Source organism: Budorcas taxicolor, chromosome 18, assembly GCF_023091745.1.
Source record: "Budorcas taxicolor isolate Tak-1 chromosome 18, Takin1.1, whole genome shotgun sequence".
Classification (NCBI taxonomy): domain Eukaryota; kingdom Metazoa; phylum Chordata; class Mammalia; order Artiodactyla; family Bovidae; genus Budorcas; species Budorcas taxicolor.
The window spans coordinates 57,357,166-57,381,452 of NC_068927.1; the positions used below are offsets into that span (position 1 = coordinate 57,357,166).

General features: G+C 54.8%; 1 protein-coding gene across 1 annotated transcript in view; it reads left to right on the forward strand.

Moving 5' to 3' along the window:
* AP2A1 (adaptor related protein complex 2 subunit alpha 1) overlaps positions 1 to 24,287 on the forward strand; it is a 27,823-nt gene continuing 3,536 nt past the window's right edge. The window contains exons 1-15 of the mRNA XM_052655316.1: positions 1 to 189; positions 12,984 to 13,052; positions 13,175 to 13,317; positions 14,056 to 14,249; positions 17,544 to 17,673; positions 17,953 to 18,054; positions 19,513 to 19,621; positions 21,382 to 21,532; positions 21,857 to 22,025; positions 22,175 to 22,312; positions 22,452 to 22,634; positions 23,049 to 23,146; positions 23,280 to 23,511; positions 23,607 to 23,774; positions 23,862 to 24,025. Of these exons, the coding sequence (XP_052511276.1) occupies positions 123 to 189; positions 12,984 to 13,052; positions 13,175 to 13,317; positions 14,056 to 14,249; positions 17,544 to 17,673; positions 17,953 to 18,054; positions 19,513 to 19,621; positions 21,382 to 21,532; positions 21,857 to 22,025; positions 22,175 to 22,312; positions 22,452 to 22,634; positions 23,049 to 23,146; positions 23,280 to 23,511; positions 23,607 to 23,774; positions 23,862 to 24,025 (2,117 nt within the window). The 5' untranslated portion in view covers positions 1 to 122. The remainder of the gene's footprint in view (positions 190 to 12,983; positions 13,053 to 13,174; positions 13,318 to 14,055; positions 14,250 to 17,543; positions 17,674 to 17,952; positions 18,055 to 19,512; positions 19,622 to 21,381; positions 21,533 to 21,856; positions 22,026 to 22,174; positions 22,313 to 22,451; positions 22,635 to 23,048; positions 23,147 to 23,279; positions 23,512 to 23,606; positions 23,775 to 23,861; positions 24,026 to 24,287) is intronic.

Genomic DNA, 24,287 nt, shown 5'->3' on the forward strand with positions numbered 1-24,287 from the left:
CCCGGCCGGCTCGGCTTCTCAGCGCTGCTCTGGGGTCCTTTCCTCCCGGTTCCCCCCCGCCTGCCAGCCCCCGCCGTGCCGTGCCCTGCCCGGCCAGGCCTGGAGCCGACGCCACCGCCATCATGCCGGCCGTGTCCAAGGGCGATGGGATGCGGGGGCTCGCCGTGTTCATCTCCGACATCCGGAACTGTGAGAGCGCGGTCGGGGGAGATCGGGCAAGGGGGAGAGCGTGAAATTGAAGGGTTCGGGGGGGTCGTTAGAGGGGCCCAAGGATTAGAAACCCATTGCGGCCATAGAGTGAGAGGCGAGAGAGGCCACCGGAGGGGGGTACTTAAGGGTGGGTTCGGGGGAATGGAGGGGGTTAGGGTGTCATAGTGTGCTTCTGGAGGTGACGACGCGGAGTGGTTAGAGGCATCGCGGAGGGTCTTAATAGAGGAGACTAGTAAAGTCCCGGGAACAGGGCTTAGAGGTGTCCCCTGGGAGTGGAAGGAAGGCTGGGGGATCATATTAGCGGTAGGGTTAGAGAGATCCCTGTTGTAGATGAAAAAGGAAGAAGGTGCATGGGTGGGAGGGTGGGTGGGGGTACCCTGTGGAGAGGCAGAATAGGAGGAGGCCAGAGAGGACTGGGAGGACGCGAAACACAGGAAACCTAAAAGGAATCGGGCTTGAGGGCCTGGGCGAGGGGGTGTCATAGAGGCCAAGGGGCTAGACAGGTCATGGAGGCGCTCAGCTGGTTCATAGAGCGGACTTGAGAATGATAGAAAGTCCCAGGGATTTGGGGAGGAGAGATGGGAACAAGGGAGACTCTCTGGGACCTTGGTGAGGCACAGAGGGGCTCCTGGATGGAGGATTGCTTAGGAGACGTGGCGGGCAGTGGAGAAGGGGCTAGAGGGGTTACTGAGGGGAGCACGGAGAAGCGCTGCAGATGGAGAGTCTTGGGAGAACCTGAAACAGGGAGCTGGGGGGCCTGGAAAGGAGAGGTCATTATAATGTGGGGACTTGGGGGAAGTGTCAGAAGGGAGAGAGCTCAGATCTCAAAGAAGGGGCCTGGGGGGCCTTAGACATCCATGGGGAAGAGATCTGGAAAGCTGGTGGGCATGGGGGGAAGCCTGGTTCCAGAGGGGTCATGGGTCGGGGAGCAGGACAGCCCTGAATCTGGAGCCCTCTCCCCTCTGACCACATCAACATGGGGACACCCCTCACCAGCAGGAAGAATGGTCGTGACTATGGGAGGCCTGGCGCCAAGTCAGCTCCCAGCTCTTGGGAGCGGGTGTTGGTGTTTGGAGCTGCCAAGAGCTTCAGAAGCTGTATCCGCACAGGCTCCGGGGTCAGCCAGGCTTCGGTTTGAGTTTGACTGCTCCCATCCCCTTGCCTTGTGACCTTGAATGAGGGACTTCACCTCTCGGTTTCCTCATCTGTCAGGAGGGACTGCTGATGGCATCTTCCTGATGGGGTTGTGATGATAACCGAATGTGAGTGAGGCGTTTCACACATTCCAGGCACAAGGTGTCTTGGCTCCTGTTTTTGTTACTTGGCCGAATCTGAGGAGCGGCCTCTGCAAGTGCCCAGTGAGGATTTTAGAATTTAGCAGGTATGGGATGATCTGGCACATAGTAGGTGCTCAGCGAGCAAGAAGGGTGGAAACTTAGGTACCAAGTGGCAGAGGGAGGTTGTTTGTTAGGAAAGGGGTGGAGCATTGAGGGGTTGTGGGCTGTGGCGGAGGGCAGGTGTTAGAAGAAGGTGTGCACTGCCTCTGACACCTACCTTGTGACCCTTGGCAAGTCATTCAACCTCTTGAAGGCTCCATTTTCTTGTCAGCTGACTCCATTGACCAGAACATCTTGCCTCTGAAGGTTCATTCATTTGTTCTCACTTGACAAATGCGTTTTGATCAATCCAGTGTGCCAGACACTTCTAGGGACGAGGGCTACCACAGTGAACAGAAATCCCTGTCCCTTGGAGCACTCGTGCCAGGAGGGAGATTAAATTATAAACACAGAGAACTACAGATGATGACTAGTGCTGTGAAGAAAAATAAGGACGGGAAGAGGGGGAAGGGAACAGGATTGAGAAGGGGCAAGTGGTGTAGATTTTGGAGGCAAGAGGGGTCCAGGCAGCGGAATGGTGTGTTCAAAGGTCCTGAGGTTGTAGCACACTTGGTGAGGATTCAGATAAGAGCGAGGGGGCTTGTGGGCTTGTGTGGTTGGAGCCAAGCAAGGGAGGGTGGGAGAGGTGGGAGATTTGGGCAGAGAAGAGACAGGGAGCAGGTAGGGCTTTGTGGGCCATGGGGAGCACCTTGGCCTTTCTCTGAAGCGAGAGTGGCAGGAAGGTTTTGAGCATGGGAGGGGCAGGATCTGATTGATGTTTTAAAATAGTTCCTCTGGCTGCTGGATAGAGAGTAGACCCAAGGAGGTAGGAATGGAAGCAGGGAAAGAATAAGGGGGCTGTTGCAGGCATCCCCGCGTGAGATGGTGATTTACTCAACTGGGGTGGGAAGGAATCCCTGCGAAGTGTTTGGGTTAGAGATAGATCTTGGAGGATCTCCAAAGGGATTGGATGGTGGGGGTGGGGAAGGAAAGAGAAAACAAGTGGGTGTCACCGCTGGACCCCAGAGGGAAGCCAGAGGATGGAGGAGATACTCTGACTTGGGGGCAGGACTGGAGGATCAGGGTGCCGCTTGTCCTTGGTTTTCTCATCGAGTGTATGTTTCATGGCTGGTATGTTTCAAACCTTATCGTGGGTGCTGGGAACACAGTGGTAGATAGGACAGACTTGTCTGTACCCCCATGAACCTCCCGGCCCCAGAGGGAGACAGGAACTGCATAAAAATTGCAGCTGTCCGTCTCCCAAACACTTGTATATGGATGTTCGTACAGCGTCATTGATGATCCATAGCCAGAGAGCACAAACAAACCCAGATGCCCACCAGCAGATGGATGGAAAAACACAGTGTGGACGCCCACACGATGGAATGTTATTCAGCCATCAAAAAGAATGAAAGACTGTGGAGGTCACAGCATGAGTGAACCTCGAAAACGTCATTTTGAGGGAAAGAAGCCAGACATAAGAGGCTACATATTGTAGGATTCCATGATATGAAACGTGCAGAAGCAGCAAATCCAGAGAATCAGAAAGTGGTTGAGTGACTGCCTAGGGCGAGGGGGTGGTGGAATGTGGAGTGACTTCTAATGAGAACAGGGTTTCTTTAGGGGGTAATGAGAATGTTCTGGAGTTAGATGGTGGTGATAGATGGACAGCGCTTTGGATCTACTAAAGAAACCCTGATTGGCACTGCCGAGTGGTGAGCTGTGTGCTATGTGAATCGTAGCTCAATTTTTCTTTGACTGAAGTACAGTTGATATACAATATTGTGTTAGTTTCAGGTGTACAGCAAAGTGATTCGGTTATACATATATGTATTTTGTTCACATATTCTCTTCCACTGTGATTGAATATAGTTCCCTGTGCTATACAGCAAATCCTCTTATTTCACGTATGCCACTGTTTGATGATACATTAAATTTATTTTCTTTATGTAGCATAAAGTCAGATCTAAATATATTACAAAGCATTCAGGGAGGTATATCTTGTTGCCCCTCAGAAAGTCATGTGAAATTTACTTTCAGAATTGATGTCGACTTGTTTAAAAGCCCTATCTTGGCTCCTTTCCTATTCTCATCAGAAATTTTGTATTTATTATTTGTTTGGCTGCACTGGGTCTTGGTTGCAGCATGGGGAATCTAGTTCCCCAAACAGGGATTGAACCCAGGCCCTTTGCGTTGGGAGCTTGGAGTTTTAGCCACTAGACCACCACGGAAGTCCCCCAATTTTTTTTTTTAAGTGGGGAAAAAAAAAGATTGTAGCTGTCCTGAGTCCAGTGAGGGAGAGGGCCACAGTGTTGGGAGAACAGGAGCTGTCTTACTGGATTCCCCAGACAATGTGGAGGAGTTAGCCAGGCCAGAGGAAGGGGAGGCAAGCTCTGAAGGCAGAGGGACAGCATGTGCAAAGGTCCTGAGGCCCTGTCGAGACTCTCTGAGGTCTGTGTTACAGCTGGTGCAGAGAGGGATGCGATCTGACCTCGGGGAGGTGGGCAGAGGCCAGGATGGTGTTTGTCCTGAGAGCACTAGAGAGGGTTTTAAACCTGAGTGAGGGTAAGAGGAGGGTTGGGGGGCAGGTGGAGGACAGGAGGAGAGTGGAGGCCTCCTACTGGAGGATTGGCACAGTGGAGCTGGGGGGAGGATCTAGAAGGGGATGAAGGCAGGCTTTGAGGAGAAGAGCCAGGAAGGGCAAATTCTGCAGATAAGGAAGGGAGGGGTGAGGCCCGGCCGGCCTGAAGGCGTGGTCCTGTCTTGTCTGGAGGGGGAGTCTGGCCTCCAGACACTTATCTGCCAGGAGCTCCCTAAGGCAGGGGCGGGGCTCCCTCCTCTCTAGGGCCCCAGCCCTCCCCAAGCCTGAGGAGAGTGCAGGTGATGGATGGGAAGTGGGTTGCTGGCCTGTCGCAGTGCCCCAAGCTCTCCAGGGGGCACATTTCACAACAAACTGTGACCCATCCTGTTTGGCAGTCTTCCCTAAACCCTGGAACACAGGCCCCGGTCTGATTTCTCCCTGGGCCCCCAGTTCCACCTTCTTCAGGGCCTGGCCTATGGGAGCCCTTTTGAGGTATTTGCTGATTGAATGAATGAATGAACAAATCTATCTTTGTGAGCACTGACTGAGTGCCAGACACTCTTCTAAGTGATGAGACCACAGTGGTGAGCAAAAGCCCCTTCCCTGTGGTGCTCCCATTCTAGCGGGGAGCTGGACCAACACACAAGTAAATATACAGTGTTCAGCTGTTCAGAGTGCTGGGAAAAAAATAAAGCAAGGAAGGGGTGTAGGGACAAGGTCAGGGATGGCGCTCTGGTATTGGCTGGTCAGAATCTCTCTCTCTGAGAAGGTGACATTGGAGCAGAATTTGGTGGGTGAATTGGCCCATAGAAATCTGGAAAAGACATTATTGGGTGCACAGACAGCCTGTGCAAAGGCCCTGAGGCAGGACTGTGCTTGAGGAATAGGAATGTGGGGAGAGGGTGGGAGCTGTGGTCAGAGAGGGAGCTAGTGAATCCAGTAAGGACTTTGCTTTTACACTGGGCCAGATGGGAGCCAGGGAGAGATTCAGAACGGTGAAGGAATAGGATTTGACTCAGCAGAAGGAATGAGTCCCACTTTGGTGGTGCTCCAGCATCAGTGTGTTAAAGGAACTGGCTTGATGCCGGCAACAGACAGATCCAGGCCTGAGCCCCCTTTCTCCCTCTCGCTGTGTTTCTTGTGACCTCGGTCCACAATCACATTGAGCACCTCACCTGCGTCAGGACAAGGGGCTTCCCAGGTGGTGCTAGCGGTAAAGAACCTGCCTGCCAATGCAGGAGATGCAAGAGACACGGGTTTGATCCCTGAGTCAGGAAGATCCCCTGGAGGAGAGCATGGGAACCCACTCCAGTATTCTTGCCTGGAGAATCCCATGGATAGGGGAGCCTGGCGGGCTACAGTCCGTGGGGTTGCAAAGAGTCGGACACGACTGAAGCAGCTGAGCGCTGTGTCAGGACTGCCCTGGGCCCTGGCCCTGATCTTGGGCCCCCACCCCTGCCCTTGGGGAACCAGTGTTCCCAGGCAGAGGCCCAGGGTTTACAGAGCAGCACATGCCCCCTTCATATATTGGGAAGCAGTTCAGGAGGTCTTTGCAGCTGAGTTCAAGCCAGGGAATGATGGGGTGTGACTTGGTTGCTCAAGGAGAAAACTCTCTTGGGGACGTTGAGGACTTTGATAACATCCAACCCGGGGCTTTCATGTGGCAATCCACATAGGTACAGTTTTTTAAAGTTGTTGTTATTCAGTCCATGGGGTCGCAAAGAGTCGGACACAACTGAGCGACTGAACTGACTGACTGAACTGAGTCAGTGATGCTATCTAACCATCTCATCCTCTGCCCCTTCCTTCTTTTGCCATCAGTCTTTCCTAGCATCAGTCTTTTCCAATGAGTTGGAAATTAACTATACCTCAGTTTTTTTAATTGAGTTTTTGTATACACACACACACACACACACACACATATATCCTTTTTCAGGTTCTTTTGCATTTTAGGATATTATAAGATATTGAGTATAGTTCTTGTGGTATACAGTAGGTTCTTATTTATCTCTTCTATGTATAGTAGTGTGTATATGTTAATCCCAACCTCCTAATTTATCCCTCCCAATTTCCCAACTATCCCCTTTGGTAACCTTAAATTTGTTTTTTATGTCTGTGAGTCTGTTTCTGTTCCATAAAGAAGTTCATTTGTATCATTTTTTTAGATTCCACAGATAAGTAATATCATATGATACTTGTCTCTCTAATATATTTGTTACTTCACTTAGTATGACAATCTCGAGGTCCCTCCACATATAGACATTTTAATTTTCCAGGAGTCACATTACAAAAGTAAAACTGGGGAAATTAACTTTAACATGTTTTATTTCCTTTACCCCGGGATGGCCCAAATATTATCTGCATGTGTAATCGATATTTTTTCAATGATTAATGAGACAGTTTATGTTCCTTTCTCCACTCGGAAGCTCCATTTTCATTGGAAATAACTTGCTCTGTCTGAATAGTTTATAAAACTTGTGGTTAAAAAGAAGCTTCACAAAAGGGTCCAAGTCATTCCAAACATACTTTCCCGGTAACTGAGTGGAGGATCATTTTTTAATTTTTAACTTATTACAAGTAAATTAGGAATCCAGTCCCTCAGAGGCACCAGCCATGTTTGGAGTGCCTAGTGGCCGCGTGTGGCCAGTGGCTCCCCTAGTGGGCGGAGCGGGGACAGCACGCTGTGAACTTCACAGGGATCTAGAGTCAACAGTCTCATCTCCCAGAAGCCTCTTTGAGGACTCGGGGCTGTTAGGACTTGAGTGGGAGACAGCAGGGCACATCCTAGTAGAGAGAAACATGTGCTCCTTTGTACTGTAAACAGCAGTTGTCTGGAAAGCACCGAAGGGCCTGGCAGTGAGGCACCGGATAGTGCCTGGGTTACCTGACTGCTGTAAAAGCGTGACGGTCCCCTCATGGCAGTCAGGGTTGGTGAGGATCCCTTTGATGGCAGCGGCAGCTGCACCCCGATGCCCCAGGTTACATGTTCAGGGAAGCTGCAGCTCCCCCAGCCAGGAGTCCCCTGGTATATCTGGAGCGTCCAGCAGTCCCCTGCCCTGGCCTGTAGCCAGCCGGTGGCCTCGTTCCCTACTGCAGGGCCCTCACAGCAACCGCTGCAGGCAGAAGAGGTCAGCACCCGCAGGGAACCCTGCAGTCTACCCCCACCTGCTATGCTAGCCCCCGGGCTTTCACACAAGCTGACCTTCGTACCCCAAGCACACCTCCCCTTATTGCTGCTTTGTGCATTTCAGCCTTGTCCTTGAAGCCTCAAATCCCAGGAGCTGGGTACCAGGAAGCTTTCTTCCTCCCATCTGATTCTAGCCTCCCAGCCCTCACCGTGTTTGCCTCTGTCAAAGTTTTCCACATTATCCCTATCAGCCTCCCCTCCAATCAGGGAGCATCCTCAGGGCAGAGCAGGGTCTGAGCCTGACCCAGGGAATGTTTGAAGATAAAGAAATCTCTTTAAAAAAAAACCCTGAAGTGCTTACATGCCTCCTGTGACAGGGAGCTCACCTCCTGTCGCAGGCTGGCCCTGAGTGATGAAAAATTTCTTCCGGCAGCCCAGTTCTGTCACAGATGCCTATAGCCCCTTTCTCCCATGCGCTACCCTCAGCAGCACCCAGGTGCTGTCTCTGGGCACCCGGGCACTAGATATTTGCAGAGGTTATGTGCTCTGCCAGAATGCCCTTCCTCAGGGCCACAGAGCATTCTCTTTTGGAGACCTGATGCTTTGTTCTTTCTGTGTATTCTTTTTTTATAGGGAAGTATATTGGTGATCCAGAAGATAATATCAAATAGATGGGGACAATTTAAAGATTTTTTAAAGCTTATTTTTAATTTTTACACATGGCAGCCACTGATATGTTTTATTAAAGGAGTGAAATGTCCAACTATAGCATAATAAATGAATAATTCACTCCAGCTGACTATCATAAATTCTTTTTTTTTTTTTTAATTTTATGTATTTATTTGGCTGTGTTGGGTCTTAGTTGTGGCGTGCAGGCTTTGGGGTGGGCTTAGTTGCTCTGCCGCATGTCGCCTCTTAGTTCCCCGACCAGGGATTGAACCCATGTCCTCAGCATTGGAAGGTGGATTCTTAACCACTGGACCGTGCGTAAGTCCCTTAATGTTTGTTTATTTATTTGGCTGTGCTGCATCTTACTGGCAGCTCATGGGATCTTTAGTTGCGGCCAGCAGGATCTAGTTCCCTGACCAGGTATCTAACCTGGTCACTCTGTGTTGGGAGCGTGGAGTCTAAGCCACTGGACCACCAGGGAAGTCCCAAGGAATTCCTGAATATTCTTTAAATTTTCTGTGTCTGTTTGACATTCTCTTCTATGTCATTGATATACTTAACTATAAAAACATGTTAATATATATTCCTATACAAATATATATTCACTTATAGGTATATATATATAGTGTATCTATAAAAAAGCTCACAGATCATAAGTGATGAATTTTGATGAAGCCATCATCAAAATCTGATGAATTTTCCCCAGCCGAACACAGCTGCATAACTGGCCCCCAGATGCGGGAACAAAGATCCCCAGCTCCCCAGCACCTCCTGCTCACTGCTCAGTCATCCAACCCTCTCGGTTAGTTCTGTCTGCTTCTTGGAGCTTTTAATAGTGGTGTAAGCAAAGGCCGGAGAGGGCTCTAGTGTTGGAAATGTAATTACCATTCAGATTTCCATCTACCTGTGGTAAAAGTTAGGCAGCCACTGTGTGGTATGTGGTCCATTTATAAAAAAAATTTTTTTTTTTTTCTTTTCTGGTACCTACAGAATAGCTTTAAGGCAACTTACTAGAGTGAGTGTTGCACAGCCTGGGAGAATGAACGGAGCATGCGAACCACGTGCGTGGGTGCTGGTCCCCGCCCCTGCTGCATCAGGAGGCGCTGTCCTGACGCCCTGGCCACCCTCCCCTGGGCCCTCGGCAGCGTGGCTTAGTTCTCCCTGGTGAACTGCGCCTGAACTCACCTCATCTTTCACAGCCCTCCTCAAATGTCCCGTCCTCTTGGCAGCCACCAGCAAGGCCCCACGGGTGCCCCCGTGACCTCCATCCATGCATAGCTTGCTCAGGTGTGGGCAGGGGGTATGCAGCCTGTGCCCCACTGGGCCCGGAGGCCCTGGGGGAGGCTGAGAAGTGCCGGATCTCTAGTCCTGGGTGCCCAGCGTGGCCCTCCTCAGCCTGCCCCGCAGGGCTCAGGAACCATGTAATTAATAAATGAAGCGTCAGATGGGCTCTGGGGCCACACAGGGCGGTTCAGCCTCATCACGGCCCTTCACCTAGGTCCCGGAGACCCTCCTCCCTCCCTGAGGACGGGGAGCGGGTCCCTGTACCTCTTCAGGCACTTGGAATTTTTTCACATCTTGTCTTTCCTGAGCGCAGCCACTCAGTAAGCCTGTGAAACATGGAGTCATTAGTAGAAAAGTGGCCCAGCCCTCAGGTGGTTCCCAGTGTGGTCTGGGGACGGGGCAGACCCAGACACCACAGCAGCGCTGACCTGGGCAGTGCGGGGAGCCCCGGGAAAGCCTGAGAGCAGTCCTACCCAGAGTGTGAGCCGCATGTGTGGTTTTTAACTTCCTTGGGAGCCACATTTTTGTTAAAAAGCAGAAAGGAATGGGCCAAATTAATTTTAATGTATTTATGTAACTTGATACAGTCTTGTTCAGTCACTCAGTCGTGTCCGACTCTTTGCAACTTCATGGGCTGCAGCATGCTAGGCTTCTTTGTCCTCCGCCATCTCCTGGAATTTGCTGAAATTCATGTCGAGTCTGTGATGCCATCCAACCATCTCATCCTCTGTCACCCCCTTATCCTCCTGCCCTCAGTCTTTCCCAGCAACAGAGTCTTTTCCAGTGAGTCAGCTCGTCACATCAAGTGCCCAGAGTATTGGAACTTCAGTTTCAGCATCAGTCCCTCCAATGAATATTCAGGATTGATTTTCTTTAGGATTGACTGGTTTGATCTCCTTGCTGTCCACAGGACTCTCAAGAGTCTTCTCCAGCACCACAATTTGAAAGCATCAGTTCAACATGTTATCAGTATTTATATATATATTTTTTTCATTTAAAACCACCCTAATGGCAGAAAGTGAAGCGGAACTAAAGACCCTCTTAATGAAGGTGAAAGAGGAGAGTGAAAAAGCTGGCTTAAAAGTAAACATCCAAAAAACTAAGATCATGGCATCCGGTCACATTACTTCATGGCAAATAGATGGGGAAGAAATGGAAACAGTGGCAGATTTTTTCTTGGGCTCCAAAATCACTGCAGACAGTGACCATAGCCATGAAATTAAGACACTTGCTCCTTGAAAGAAAAGCTATGGCAAAACTAAATATCTGTATTAAAAAGCAGAGACATCACATAGCTGACAAAAGCTGGTCTAGTCGAAGCTGTGGTTTTTCCAGTAGTCATGTATGGATGTGAGAGTTGGACCATAAAGAAGGTTGAGCTCTGAAGAATTGATGATTTCGAACTGTGGTTTTGGAGAAGACTCTTGAGAAGAGTCCCTTGGACTGCAAGGAGATCAAACCAATCAGTCCTAAAGGAAAGTTTGGCCACCTGATGCGAAGAGCCAACTCATTAGAAAAGATGCTGATGTTGGGAAAGATTGAGGGCAGGAGAAGGAGGTGATAGAGGATGAGATGGTTGGATGGCATCACTGACTCAATGGACATGAGTGTGAGCAAATTCCCCGAGATAGTTGAAGGACAGGGAAGCCTGATGTGCTGCAGTCCATGGCGTTGTAAAGAGTCGGATACAACTTAACAACTGAACAACAACAACTAATTAATATTTTAAACTTTGTGATAAGATAGTTTACATTCCTTTTCTTCCCTGACACTGAGTCTTCTAAATGTGTCTTTGCCACTCATTTCAGTTGAGAACAGCCACCTTTCAGGTGCTCGAGAGCTGCCTGGCTGACAGCTGCCATATTGCACAAGGCAGCTGTAGCATCTGCTTAGAACTGATCAGGAGGTGCTAATCAAAGGGGGCTTCCTGAAGGAGTTGATAGCTGAAGTGGGGCTTATGGGAGCATCCCTGGAAGTTGGGAGTAGTTGGTGAGGCAGGATTTCTAAAGAGAAGGAGAGGACATACTCTTACTTGCTCCTTCATTCATTCATTCATTTGAACCTCCTTGTTGCCTTGGCACAAGCCATGGGTCAGAGCAGTCTCCACCCTTCAGATGACTAGTCGTTTATTTTTATTGTTTATGATATTTATTTTTATTTATTTGACTGTACCAGGTCTTAGTTGCAGCATGTGGGATCTGGTTCCCTGACCAGGGACCAAACCCAGGCCCCCTGCATTGGGAGCTTGGAGCCTTGGCCACTAGACCACCAGGGAAGTCCTGACCAGACATCTATTAAGCACCTGCTATATGCTGGGCACTGTTCTAGAAACTCCCTCATGATGACTTGTAATGAAGAGGGAACCGAGGTTTGACAGTAGAGATAAATGGTTATGCAATGTGACATGTGCCAGGGAGGACATTTTATAAAATGAGGAAACTGAAGAATAAAGCATTGCCTTTAAAGAACTGGCCAGAAAAAAATAAATAAAGAAAGAACTGGCCAGGAAAGGCCACGTGGAGGAGATGACAAGAGCTGAGACCCAAATGACGAGATGAGAACTGGACAGATGGGCATAGCAGGTGCAAAGGCCCTGGAGGTGGGAGGGTGTTGGAATGGCCCTGGAACTGGCGGAGGCCCGCCAGGCTGGACACACAGCGAGATGTGAGGGGTGACCAGGGCAGGGCCAGAGGGCTTGCTGGCCCCGGGGTGGAGTCCCCACCCTGGGAGGCTGCTGCAGTGATCCAGGTGGGCGGGCATGGGGTCTGGACAAGATGGTCATGGTGGAAGTTGTCTGGGCTCATGTTCTGAAGGTCAAACAGAGGACGTGGCGACGACTTGAGTGAGGGGTGAGGACACCCAGGTTTCTCTGCTCGGAGGAGCTGAGTGAGTGCTGAAGCCTGCCAAGGGTGCGATGGTGAAGTCTGGCTCGAGTGGGACTGGGAGGCTGGAGGAGGGACACAGCTGGCGGTGAGGGCGGCCGAGACCGGGTCACTGTCCAGTCGGATCATAGTCTGATGGGGTCTCCTGGGCATCAAGGAGCACAGAGGCTTGTGGGGCCCGGGGAGGCCCTCTCGAGTTCGCCTCTGGGTGGGTCTCATCAGAAGAGTGGGGATGTTGCAGACAGACGTGTAGCGGGGAAGGAGGAAGTGGGTCTGTGGGCCAGGCTTCGGGGGTGGCATAGGGTATGGAGAGAACTGGCAGATTGGGAGGAGGGACCAGTTGGCGGCAGAGGAGGGCAGCGGGGAGCTCAGGACACAAGGCCTAGTGAGTGAGTAAAATAAGGAAGCTGAGGGCAGAGGAGGTTTTCAGGAGATGCTGAGGTCAGTGAGGATGTGGGGTTGAGGGCCCCAGGGGTCGGCTTGAGGGCAGCCGATCTCTTCACTCATTCATTCATCACACATTCTCTGCCAGGGGCTTATTTCAGCTGGGGGCTGGTGCAGAGCCATGGATGCGACGGGAACAGGAGGAGGAAGAAGGGAGGGGGTCAGGGATAGCTTCAGAGTGTGTGCCAGGCTTTTCCTCTGGGTGGTAGGGACCCCTGAGCGAAGGTTCTTACCTCCCTGAAGGTCCCATACAGAGATGGAGTTCCAGGCCTGACTTCAGCCCCCAGACCAGGACCCCAGCATAGAGAGAATCCTCCCTTCTGCCTGGGAGGGTCCTGGCCCCGGAAAGTGAGGGCAGGCAGCTCAGCTCTCTGGGACCCTGCTCACCTGCCCTGCCTTCTCCTCCCCAGGTAAGAGCAAGGAGGCGGAGATTAAGAGAATCAACAAGGAACTGGCCAACATCCGCTCCAAGTTCAAGGGTAGGCTGGGGGCCTGTCTCCTGGGTCTGCGGAAGGAGCGGGCCGGGAGCTGGAATACCCGAGACTTGTAAGTATAATCCTTTCTCACTTTTGCCGCCCCGTCCTCCTTCCTCTGACCCCAGGGGACAAGGCCTTGGACGGCTACAGCAAGAAAAAGTATGTGTGTAAACTGCTCTTCATCTTCCTGCTTGGCCACGACATCGACTTTGGGCACATGGAGGCCGTGAACCTGCTGAGCTCCAACAAGTACACGGAGAAGCAGATTGTGAGTCTGGGGAGGAGGAGCTGGGGGCTGGACCCCTGGGTCTGAGGGAGGGGCCGGGGGGCCTGGAACTCTGGGTCTGAGTCGGGAGGGGCTGGGGGTCTGGACCCCTGGGTCTTGGGGAGGAGGGGCTGGGAGCCGGACCCCTGGGTCTGAGTCGGGAGGGGCTGGGAGCCGGACCCCTGGGTCTGAGGGGGGGGGGCTGTGGGCTGGACCCCTGGGTCTGAGGGGGGAGGGGCTGGGGACTTGGACCCCTGGGTCTGGGGGAGGAGGGGCTGGAGTCTGGACCCCTGGGTCTGGGGGAGGAGGGGCTGGGAGCCGGACCCCTGGGTCTGAGGGGGGAGGGGCTGGAGTCTGGACCCCTGGGTCTGAGGGGGGAGGGGCTGGGGGCGTGGACCGCTGGGTCTAGGGGAGGAGGGGCTGGGGACTTGGACCCTGGGTCTGGGGGAGGAGGGGCTGGGGACTTGGACCCTGGGTCTGGGGGAGGAGGGGCTGGGGGCCGGACCCCTGGGTCTGGGGGAGGAGGGGCTGGGGGCCGGACCCCTGGGTCTGGGGGAGGAGGGGCTGGGGGCCGGACCCCTGGGTCTGAGCTGGGAGGGGCTGGGGGCCGGACCCCTGGGTCTGAGCTGGGAGGGGCTGGGGGCCGGACCCCTGGGTCTGAGTCAGGAGGAGCCAGAAATGTAGACTGCAGGGCTGGGGGTCATTTAGCCATGAGCCCCCTACCTCCTTCCCGCTGCCCAGGGTTACCTGTTCATCTCGGTGCTGGTGAACTCCAACTCCGAGCTGATCCGGCTCATCAACAACGCCATCAAGAACGACCTGGCCAGCCGCAACCCCACCTTCATGTGCCTGGCCCTGCACTGCATCGCCAACGTGGGCAGCCGCGAGATGGGCGAGGCCTTCGCCGCGGACATCCCTCGCATCTTGGTGGCCGGGTGAGGCACTGGGGACCCCGCTGGTGGGGCGGGCTAGACGAGCCCCAGCCCAGCTTGAGGGTCCGAGAGGCTGCGTCACCTGCCCAGGTCTCCCAGCCGGGACGTGGGGGTTGTGCTGGGCTTGGCGACAGCCCCATGCCTGCCTCCTGTCATCTCGCCAGTCCAACTCGGCCTTGTAAGGAAAGCCAGTGGGGTGTCTGTCTAACTGGCCTTTCTTTTTTTCATATTTATATATTACTGTTTATGTACCGTAAGAAAAAATAAGGTCAAAAGTACAGTTAAAAAAAGTAGAAATTTGTTGCTATTTATTAGTAACTTACTATTCTTGGTAAGAACTAGAAAAATGTATTGTCCCAAATAAGAAGCAGTTGAAAGGCTTGGAGAGTTTCTTAGGCATTTTCCTTTGACTCTCATACAACCTTGGTTACCATGTGGTGTAAGATAAACCAATACGAAGGGAGTGAAATAACCTTTTTATAAAAATAATAGGAAGCACAGGTCTAGTAATGAGAAACACTCGAAATAAATATAATGATAGTGTTAGTTGCTCAGTCATGTCTGACTCTTTGGGACACTGTGGACTGTAGCCCGCCAGGCTCCTCTGTCCGTGGAATTCTCCAGCAAGGATACTGGAGTGGGTAGCCATCTTGCAAAATGAATTAAATGACTTTTTGCTCACAGGAATGAAGGGGCTATCACTGAATGTGATAAAACTTGCAAAATTTCTGATTGACCTTTAACATCCGGTAAAGAAGAGACAGTGACTTTAAAGTATGTCGGTGACAGCCTTCCAGAACTTTTGCCCCTTTTCCATTCATTCATTCAACAATCATCTGTTGGGCATCTATGTGTGAGGCGCGGTGCTCGTTGCTGGGGACGTAGCCATGACCAGAGGCAGACACGCTCATCATCCTCCTGGTGTTCACAGTCCAGAGGTGGGAGATAAACATTGATTGAATAATTGCAGGATGAAACGTATTACTTCCTCTCAGAACCCTGCTGTGGGGCACAGGAGCCTAAGGGCATTTAGTGGGAGCATCTGAACTAGGCTGGGGGTCGGAGGGCTTCTCAGAGGAAGTGGCATTAGGTTGAGACCTGGGTGAGGAGGAGGAGTTGGCTGTGGAAAAAGGAAAGGCGTGAAGGTCAGTGATCAGCCTGTGATCTTTCTAAAGCAGGAGGGCGTTGAGCAATTATTTCTTGAGTACCTGCAAAGTCCCGGGCTCTGTTCTGGGCGTTGGGAGGCAGGAGGGAGCTGGGGGAACAGTTGTCCCCACCCTCAGGGAGCTGGCATCTGAGAAGGGCTCCAAAGAGCAAACACATAGGCAGAGAAGTGAGTTGAGTTCAGACAGTGACAGCTACACTGAAGAAAGCAAAACAGGTGGCAGGACGTGGGGATGGCTACTTAGATCAGACTCATCAGGGGGGGTGTTTTCACGGAGGTGCCATGTAACTGGAGGCTAGAATGAGGAGGAGACGACAATTAGAAGTATTGGAGAAAGTGTTCCAAGCAAAAGGAGCAGTAAGTGCAAAGGCCCGGGTAGGCATGAGCTTTGTATTGAGCTGGCCAAAAAGTTCACTTGGGTTTTTCCATAGTGGTGTTTGAATTTTATTCTGATCGAAATGGGAAGCAATTGGTGTGTTTTGAGCAGGTAAAACCATCGCTGTTTTGAAATGGATTTTGCTTAGGGCATTTGCTGAACTGGGTGAACCTGGATATTGGTTTTGGGGCCCTGCAGCCTCTGGGAACAGAAGACGAAACTTGTTCAAGCAGAGGCTCCAGAGGCCACACTTCAAAGTGAGGGTGACCTAGAAATAAATCCCCTCAGGGACTATAGGCAGAGTTACCCTTTCAAGTCTTGGCATGAAACAGGCCACAACACTGGTTTTCAGCCTGATTTTCCCTTTCCTGGATCATCCATAGATCCGTAAGCCAAGCTTTAGTTTAAAGTGATACATACTGCTAGTACCCTAGTGCCTGACAGACGCAAACAAGTCTTTCTGGAGAAAGCCACCTTCACCACAAGCCTCTATGATTTCCCTAGATGAAGCTCCAGGTTATATGAGAAGCTCACGGTTGAAAATCACTAAATGCAGGCTTCAAGGCGCCATGAAGGAGAGCCAGCAAAAAGAAAACGGAAAATAACAGTTGAATTGGCGTTTTCAGGGAATTCCGTGGTGGTCCAGTGGCTAGAACTCAGCATTGTCACTGCCGAGGGCCCAGGTTCAATCCCTGGTCAGGGAACTAAGATCTCACAAGCCACGTGATACAGCCAAAAAAAGAATTGGGAGTTTTCATAAAGAAAATAAGTGTTTTAGTTTAGCAGCAGAGTAGACAGAACCAAAGCAGGGATTGGAAATAGGCAGAGGAACTGGATACGTTAATCAGAATACAGCCCAGAGAAGCAAAGAGATGGAAAAATTTAAGAGAGGCTAAGAGTCAAGGGAGATACAGTCTAACAACACCGTTTAGAGTTCTAGGAAGAGAAAAGGGAGAGAATTGTAACAGAGGCAGTGTTCGAACAGATGACAGCTAAGAAGATACAGGAATCAATGAAAGAGCTTGATCCTAAGATTCAGATAGCCTAGAGACTGTAGGGGGCGCCAAGCCTCCTCGGGGCTTCTCCACACACAGGCCCACCTGGCTCGGGGCCTCCATAGGCTCTTGGCTCTGCTGGGAGCATCTGTGTAGATTTTTAGTGTTTTCTCGGAGTTTTCTGTTCACCCGGTGCCTTATCAGTGAGGCTTTCGTGCTAAACACCATCCCCAGAGCTCCTGCGCTACCTGGCCCTGGAGCGCTGAACCCAGACGGTATCTGTTGTAGGATGGGGCTGCCCTGGTAAGAACATAAGCTCTCTGAGGACACAGTTCGGAGCAATTTGCCCACCACTCTGCCCAGTATTCTTGCCCGGAAAATCCCATGGACAGAGTCTGGTGGGCTACAGTCCACAGAGTTGCAAAGAGTCAGACGTGACTGAGCTACTGAGCACGCACACACGGTCCACAGTGCCGACAGGAGTGCCCGGCGCCCAGTAGCTGCTCAGATAAGCAGGCGGTGACTGACTGAAGGCGCAGAGCCACACTTGCCCTGCCTGTGACCCCGTGAGGTTACTGAGATGCAACCCATTTTGCAGAGGAAGAGACGGAGGCCTGGTGGGCAGTGGGGGCAGCCTCAGAGGGTTCCTGGGAGTCTCTTGCCACCTCTCACTGGACACCCTTCCCAGGAGGGGTGAGAGGAGGAGGGGGTGCAGGGCTGGGGTCGCACTGAGCACCCCCCACCCCACTCTGTGCCCGCAGGGACAGCATGGACAGCGTGAAGCAGAGCGCAGCCCTGTGCCTGCTGCGGCTCTACAAGGCCTCGCCCGACCTGGTGCCCATGGGCGAGTGGACGGCCCGCGTGGTGCACCTGCTCAACGACCAGCACATGGTGAGGCCCCTGTCCCACCCTGGGCACCCACGGGCGCCTGAGGCCCCCTGTCTCTGTCTGCGACACCACATCCTCCTGGCTGCCCGGGGTCCTGTCCAGTGTCCCCAGCATCCATCACTCACCCCGCCCCTCAGGGAACATCCAGCCCCTGTTTCTGATACCCAGTGTGGCCCCCGTGTCCCAGCGCCTGCCCAGCCAGCGTAGAGATGCAGACCGCTGTCCCTCCCCGATGCCCCAGTCCCCCGAGGGCCCTGAGCTGCCTCTGTCCTGCCCCCCCAGGGCGTAGTCACAGCTGCTGTCAGCCTCATCACCTGTCTCTGCAAGAAGAACCCGGATGACTTCAAGACGTGCGTCTCCCTGGCTGTGTCACGCCTGAGCCGGGTAGGTGTGGTGTCCGTGCTGACTATGGGAAGGTGGCCCTGGTGTGCCTGTCGCCAGGGCACCCCTCTGGTCCCCCCTCGCTCTCCCTGAGAGACCACCCAGCCCGGCAGTTAAGAACGCAGGCTCAGAGCGGAGTTCATCCCTGCCCGGCCACTCCCTGGCTGTGTGGCCCTAGGCAAGTGGTGTCACCTCTCTGGGCCTCGTTGGCCTCATCTGTTTGACAGGATGATTCCAGGAGCCTGCCTCACAGCATAGCTGCTGTGAGTTAACCTGTACAGAGTGTGAGCACAGGGCCCAGTGCTCCGGGAGCTCCCAGCAAGGGAGGTTGCTCTCCTGTCCCCCTCCCTCTTGCGCCCTCGTTTCCTCCCACTGCTTCTCCTGCTTCTCCTTCTCATGCGTCTTTCTTTCCCTCCTTTCTGCTCCTCACCACCTTCGGCCCTATCCTGGGCGCATGCCCTGAGGCTGCTTCTGTGCCCAGCTCTGTGCGGGCTGACACTGAGACACAGATGAATGAGACCCTGCCTTCAGGGGCTTCCTGTCCTGGTCGGAGGAGGGGGAGGAGGGATGCGTTGCAGGACAGGCCGACGCAGGCACAGATGATCATAAAAGGGACAGTGTGTATGGTCGTGGAGATAGCAAGGACATTGTAGGCCGCCAAAGAAGGCACTCCACCCAGCCTATATGTCCAGGAAGGCTTCCTGGTGGAGGTGATCCTTGCCTGAGTTGAAACTTGGAGTAAATAAAAACATTTCCTGAACAGGTAAAGAGAGGCCTGGGTTCTCAATCAAAGAGAACAAAACATCAGCTCATTTATTCAACCACATTTTTCATTCATTCACCACACATTTGAATACTCCTGTGGGCCATGCTTGGTAGGAGAGACACAGACAGTGACAGTGGAGGAGGGGCAGCTACTATCATGGAGGGGGCTCAGAGCAGGATGAGGCTTGCCTCCTGGAGAAGGGGTTTTCACGGTTGCATAGGAGTTTGCCGTGAGGATAATAAAGTCACACACTCTTTCACTAATTCCCCCACCCCTTCGCTGAGCCCTTCTCTTGTCTGACTGTGTGGTAGGCCCAGGGACCCGGGAAAGGGTCAGATTCAGTTCCTGTTTCTGAGTAGCTTCCGGTGTTGGAGGAGAGCCACAAGGGAGCGCGCTCCAGGGAGCTGGTGAGGTCCAGCTGCTAGTGGAGGTGGCCCAGGGTGTTGTGAGGTGCCGAGTTGGCATCAGGCGTTCACAGAAGGGGATTGATTGGCCAAGATTCCCTGCCCACTCAACACCAGCTTTACTTGGAAAAATCGGCCAGTCCTAGCTTGGGCTTAGATCCACCCGGTCAGACTCTGTGTCCCCAAGGCTTCCTCACCACCCTCCCTGAGCCTCCAGTTTCTGCTCCATAAAGGTTCATGCTGTGACAGCCGCCCCTCCCCATGCCCCTGCCCATCCCTCTCTGCCCCCAGATCGTCTCCTCGGCCTCCACTGACCTCCAGGACTACACCTACTACTTCGTGCCAGCGCCCTGGCTCTCCGTGAAGCTCCTGCGGCTGCTGCAGTGCTACCCGCCACCAGGTACCAACAAGCTCACATGGGCCGGGGCCTGGGGGCCTCTGGCCCCGAGGCTGGCCAGGGGGTGGGGCGCCAGGGGTCTGTGCCCAGATTTCCCAGAGGCGGGCCTGGTGTCTGCAGCCCCTGATCTGAGGCTGCAGTGGGGGCAGTGCTGAGCCCACGGGCCCGCTTAGGCTCTGGGACGAGTATGTTGTCGAGGCAGGGAGGGGCCGGAGTGGGGGGCACCTGCAGCAGGGAGCCCTCCAGCCCAGGGAATGGACAGATGGCCGTTGATTCCCCTGCCGTGGGCCAGGGGCCCTGTAAAGCCAGACTCACGCCCCGGCCCTGGAACGTTGGGGCTCTTGTCACCTCTCTCTTACAGATGAGGAAACTGAGGCTTGGAGGGGGGCCTTGCCCAGCAGATCAAAGGGTAACCCCAGGCTGTGTGGTGGGAGTCAGCATAGCTCTGTTAGGGGTTTTTACGCCCTCAGTGCTTGTGGTCATGAGCGCTGGTGTGGACGAAGGGCCTGCAGTGAGCAGGTGCTGTACCAGGGTGGTCAGCCGCTCCCGCAGAGCTGGCGAGGGGCAGCCGTCTTGGAAATGGGGGCTTGGAGATGAGGCATCTTTCCAGGCCCTGGGCAGTGACAAAGAGCAGAGCCTGACCCCTGAGTCCATGCACGTAACCCCTTCCCTCTGCCACATGGGCCGGGTTCCCCCGGAACGTCCCGATCCTCGGCTGTCTGACCTCACAGAGCAGACCTGTGCTGAGGCGCTCGGCACATAGTAGGTGCTTGAGAAACGGTGCCCTTCGACTCAGCCAGGGTGCTGGGCACCCGCTGGGGCTGGTGGCTGGTGCACGGCCCTGAATCTTGCAGCCGGCGTGCACACACTGTAGCAGAGTGTGTGAGGAATGTGACACAGAGGCCCTTCTCAGCCTGTGAAAGCCAGGGATGCATTTTGTTGTGAGTGCCTGGGGCAGGCTCTTCCCAAGCTGGGCTGCTTTGCTCACCCCTTAAGAAAAGGTACAGCTAGAGCCTAAGCCCCACCTCATAATCTTGGGATGTGCCCAGGGCGGGCTTAAAAAATACAGTCCAGGACTGCAAGTTAACTACGATTATGTCTGTCATTTTTTGCCCCACATCTGGAATAGCTGTGCCTCCCACGGCCTGTTTTTTAAAAAGCGGGAGTTTTGTGTTGCGGTATGTGGAACGTTCTGGATTCAGCTGATCGCTCCCTGGGTCCTTTAGCTGGTTTTCTGTCTCGTGAATTTTCTGATAGATCTGGGTGCTGCATTCTTTGCTAGAACAGTTGCCAGCTGTTCTGTCCACTTGGGGTCACCTCACAGGCAAGGGAATGGTGGTTCTCCAGGTTTTGTGAGCTCCTGGTTGGCAGCTGTCTCAGGCGCTCAGACCCCTCCTTGGGAAGGGCTGGGTTTGGAGGTATCTCTGAGGAGGGTTCCTGGGACTGTCTTTTCTCTGTGAGACTCCTAGAGGGCCTGGGTGCTGCAGCGAGAGGAAAGAGGGTCTTCCAGAGTGCCACCTCTGGCCCAGCAGAATCAGAACAGAGCAGGACGAGAGCCCAGGTCTGGGGTGCTGTCCTCTGTCAGCTTCCCTGTGTGGCCTGGGGACCCCAGAAGGGCTTGGGGGAGTCAAGACCCCAGCCTAAAGCTGCTGGGCCCACCCTCTTCCTCTGGAGGACAGGGGCCATGGCGTGGCCCCTGCCCCCTGGCAGGGGGTCCGGCCCTACAGGGAGCTCAACCCGGGGCACGCCCTCTGTTTCCTCAGAGGACGCGGCCGTCAAGGGGCGGCTGGTGGAGTGCCTGGAGACCGTGCTCAACAAGGCCCAGGAGCCGCCCAAATCCAAGAAGGTCCAGCACTCCAATGCCAAGAACGCCATCCTCTTCGAGACCATCAGCCTCATTATCCACTACGACAGGTGCCTGCGGGGGCCAGACTCCCGGGTCCTAGGGGACGGGGTCTGGGAACGTGACTTTGAGGTAGGAGGGTGATGTGGTTCTGGAGGGTTGCCGTGACTCGCAGGTGCTGGGCCCCTTCTGCGGGGCAGAATTCCTGGCTCTCCGCATCTGGGCTGGACGGCCCAGGTGTCGGGTCCCCGGGCATGGCTGTGACTGGAACAGGGCAGGAGCTCAGAGCGGGGTCCTGAGGGGGAGGCGAGATGCGTCGGCTGGGGCCAGTCCTGCGTCTCCTCATGTCAGCTGTGTGTCCTCACCGCCCCCATCTCTCCCGCTCGCGCCGGCAGTGAGCCCAACCTCCTGGTTCGGGCCTGTAACCAGCTGGGCCAGTTCCTGCAGCACCGGGAGACCAACCTGCGCTACCTGGCCCTGGAGAGCATGTGCACGCTGGCCAGCTCCGAGTTCTCCCACGAGGCGGTCAAGACACACATCGACACCGTCATCAACGCCCTCAAGGTGCGACCTCTGGGAGCCTGTCCCGGCCACTCTGACCTGGCCTGTGCTCCTCTGCTCCCTCGGAGCGGCTTGGGGACCCAGTGGCCCTGGGTGGCCAGCCCAGGCCAGAAGGGGGCCTAGAGCACGCTCTACCTGCTCCGCTTCCTCAGACGGAACGGGACGTCAGTGTGCGGCAGCGGGCGGCTGACCTCCTCTACGCCATGTGTGACCGGAGCAACGCCAAACAGATCGTGTCAGAGATGCTGCGGTACCTGGAGACGGCCGACTACGCCATTCGTGAAGAGATCGTGAGTCCTGGGAGGGGCCAGGCACCCAGATTCCAGGGTCTCCAGGTGGGGACCTGCCGAGCCCAGACGTGGCAAGTCCACACCCCACCTGCCCTGTCTGGGGCACACATGCACGCCCTACCTTCCCTCCGGCCGGCAGGTCCTGAAGGTGGCCATCCTGGCTGAGAAGTACGCCGTGGACTACAGCTGGTACGTGGACACCATCCTGAACCTCATCCGCATCGCGGGCGACTACGTGAGCGAGGAGGTGTGGTACCGCGTGCTGCAGATCGTCACCAACCGCGACGACGTGCAGGGCTACGCTGCCAAGACCGTCTTTGAGGTCAGCGCCCCTGTCCCACCCCATGATGGGGCATCAGGGCAGAGCCAGGACAGCTGGGGTTGTGGGGCCAGCTGGCTCAGGCCTCATCCTCAGAGGGGCTGGGCCACCACGGGCCAACGTGAAGGTCAGCAGGGCATAGGATGCCTGGTGTGTAGTCACTGGTCCCTGAGTTCCGCCAGTTTCCACTCCTTCCACCCCAGACAAGAGGGCCCATTCAGCTCCGTTTTATTCCCCGTGTGAGCTCAGTTCAGTCATTTACCTGCTCCATGCCTCAGTTTCCCCAGCTGTAAACCCACCCACAGCAGTCACCAGGCTTCTGGAGTTAATAGGAGTCAAGGGCTCAGTGGAGCGCCTGGCGCATGCTGAGCGCTCCTGAGCCAGGATGCTGATGCTCACCGCTGTCCCCGCCTGCAGGCGCTCCAGGCGCCCGCCTGCCATGAGAACATGGTGAAGGTCGGCGGCTACATCCTTGGGGAGTTTGGGAACCTGATTGCTGGGGACCCCCGCTCCAGGTGAGGGTCTGAGGCTCCAGGGCCCACCTGGGGTCCTAGAAAGGGTCCCCCTGAGGGAGGGGGCACCTCCTGCGGGGGCTTCTAGGAGAGGGCAGTGGAGGCGCCGCCCACCGACATCCGCCCACTCCCGCAGCCCCCCAGTGCAGTTCTCCCTGCTGCACTCCAAGTTCCACCTGTGCAGCGTGGCCACGCGGGCCCTGCTGCTCTCCACCTACATCAAGTTCATCAACCTCTTCCCGGAGACCAAGGCCACCATCCAGGGCGTGCTGCGGGCCGGCTCCCAGCTGCGCAACGCCGACGTGGAGCTCCAGCAGCGGGCTGTCGAGTACCTCACCCTCAGCTCGGTGGCCAGCACGGACGTCCTGGTCAGAGCCCAGTCCCCATGTGCCCCGCCCCTGCGCCCTCCCCCTACTCCAGCCCGAGACCGGCGCTGATGCCCATCCCTGACCGAACCTTGCAGGCCACGGTGCTGGAGGAGATGCCACCCTTCCCTGAGCGAGAGTCGTCCATCCTGGCCAAGCTGAAGCGCAAGAAGGGGCCAGGGGCTGGCAGCGCCCTGGACGACAGCCGGAGGGACCCCAGCAGCCATGACATCAATGGGGGCGTGGAGCCCACCCCCAGCACCGTGGTGAGTCCCGGGGGGCTGGGCTGGGGGCAGGGGCGGCTGGGCTCAGCCAGGCCGGCCCCTTCTTACCTGCCTCCACGTTGCCCGCAGTCCACACCCTCGCCCTCCGCCGACCTCCTGGGGCTGCGGGCAGCCCCTCCCCCCGCGGCACCCCCGGCCCCCTCGGGTGCAGGCAACCTCCTGGTGGACGTCTTCTCCGACAGCCCGGCCACCCAGCCCGGCCTGGGGCCCAGCCCTGAGGAGGCCTTCCTCAGGTACTGGCCTTGGGCCCATCTGCCCCCCACCCCAACTCCCCTCTCCCTGAGCCTCGTGTCTGCCCTGGCTGCTGCCTGCCCCGGTCTCCCCCCTCCCTCCCTCTGGGCCTCTCTGGGCTCTCGCTGACCCTGGCCACCTTGTGTTGTCCTTCCCTGTCACCGTCTCAGCCTGCTCTTCCTTCTCCTCTCCTCCCGTCTCTCTTTCTCTCTCTGCCCTCTTGCTGCCTCTCTGGGACTGGCTGCCTGCCACGCCTGTCTTCTC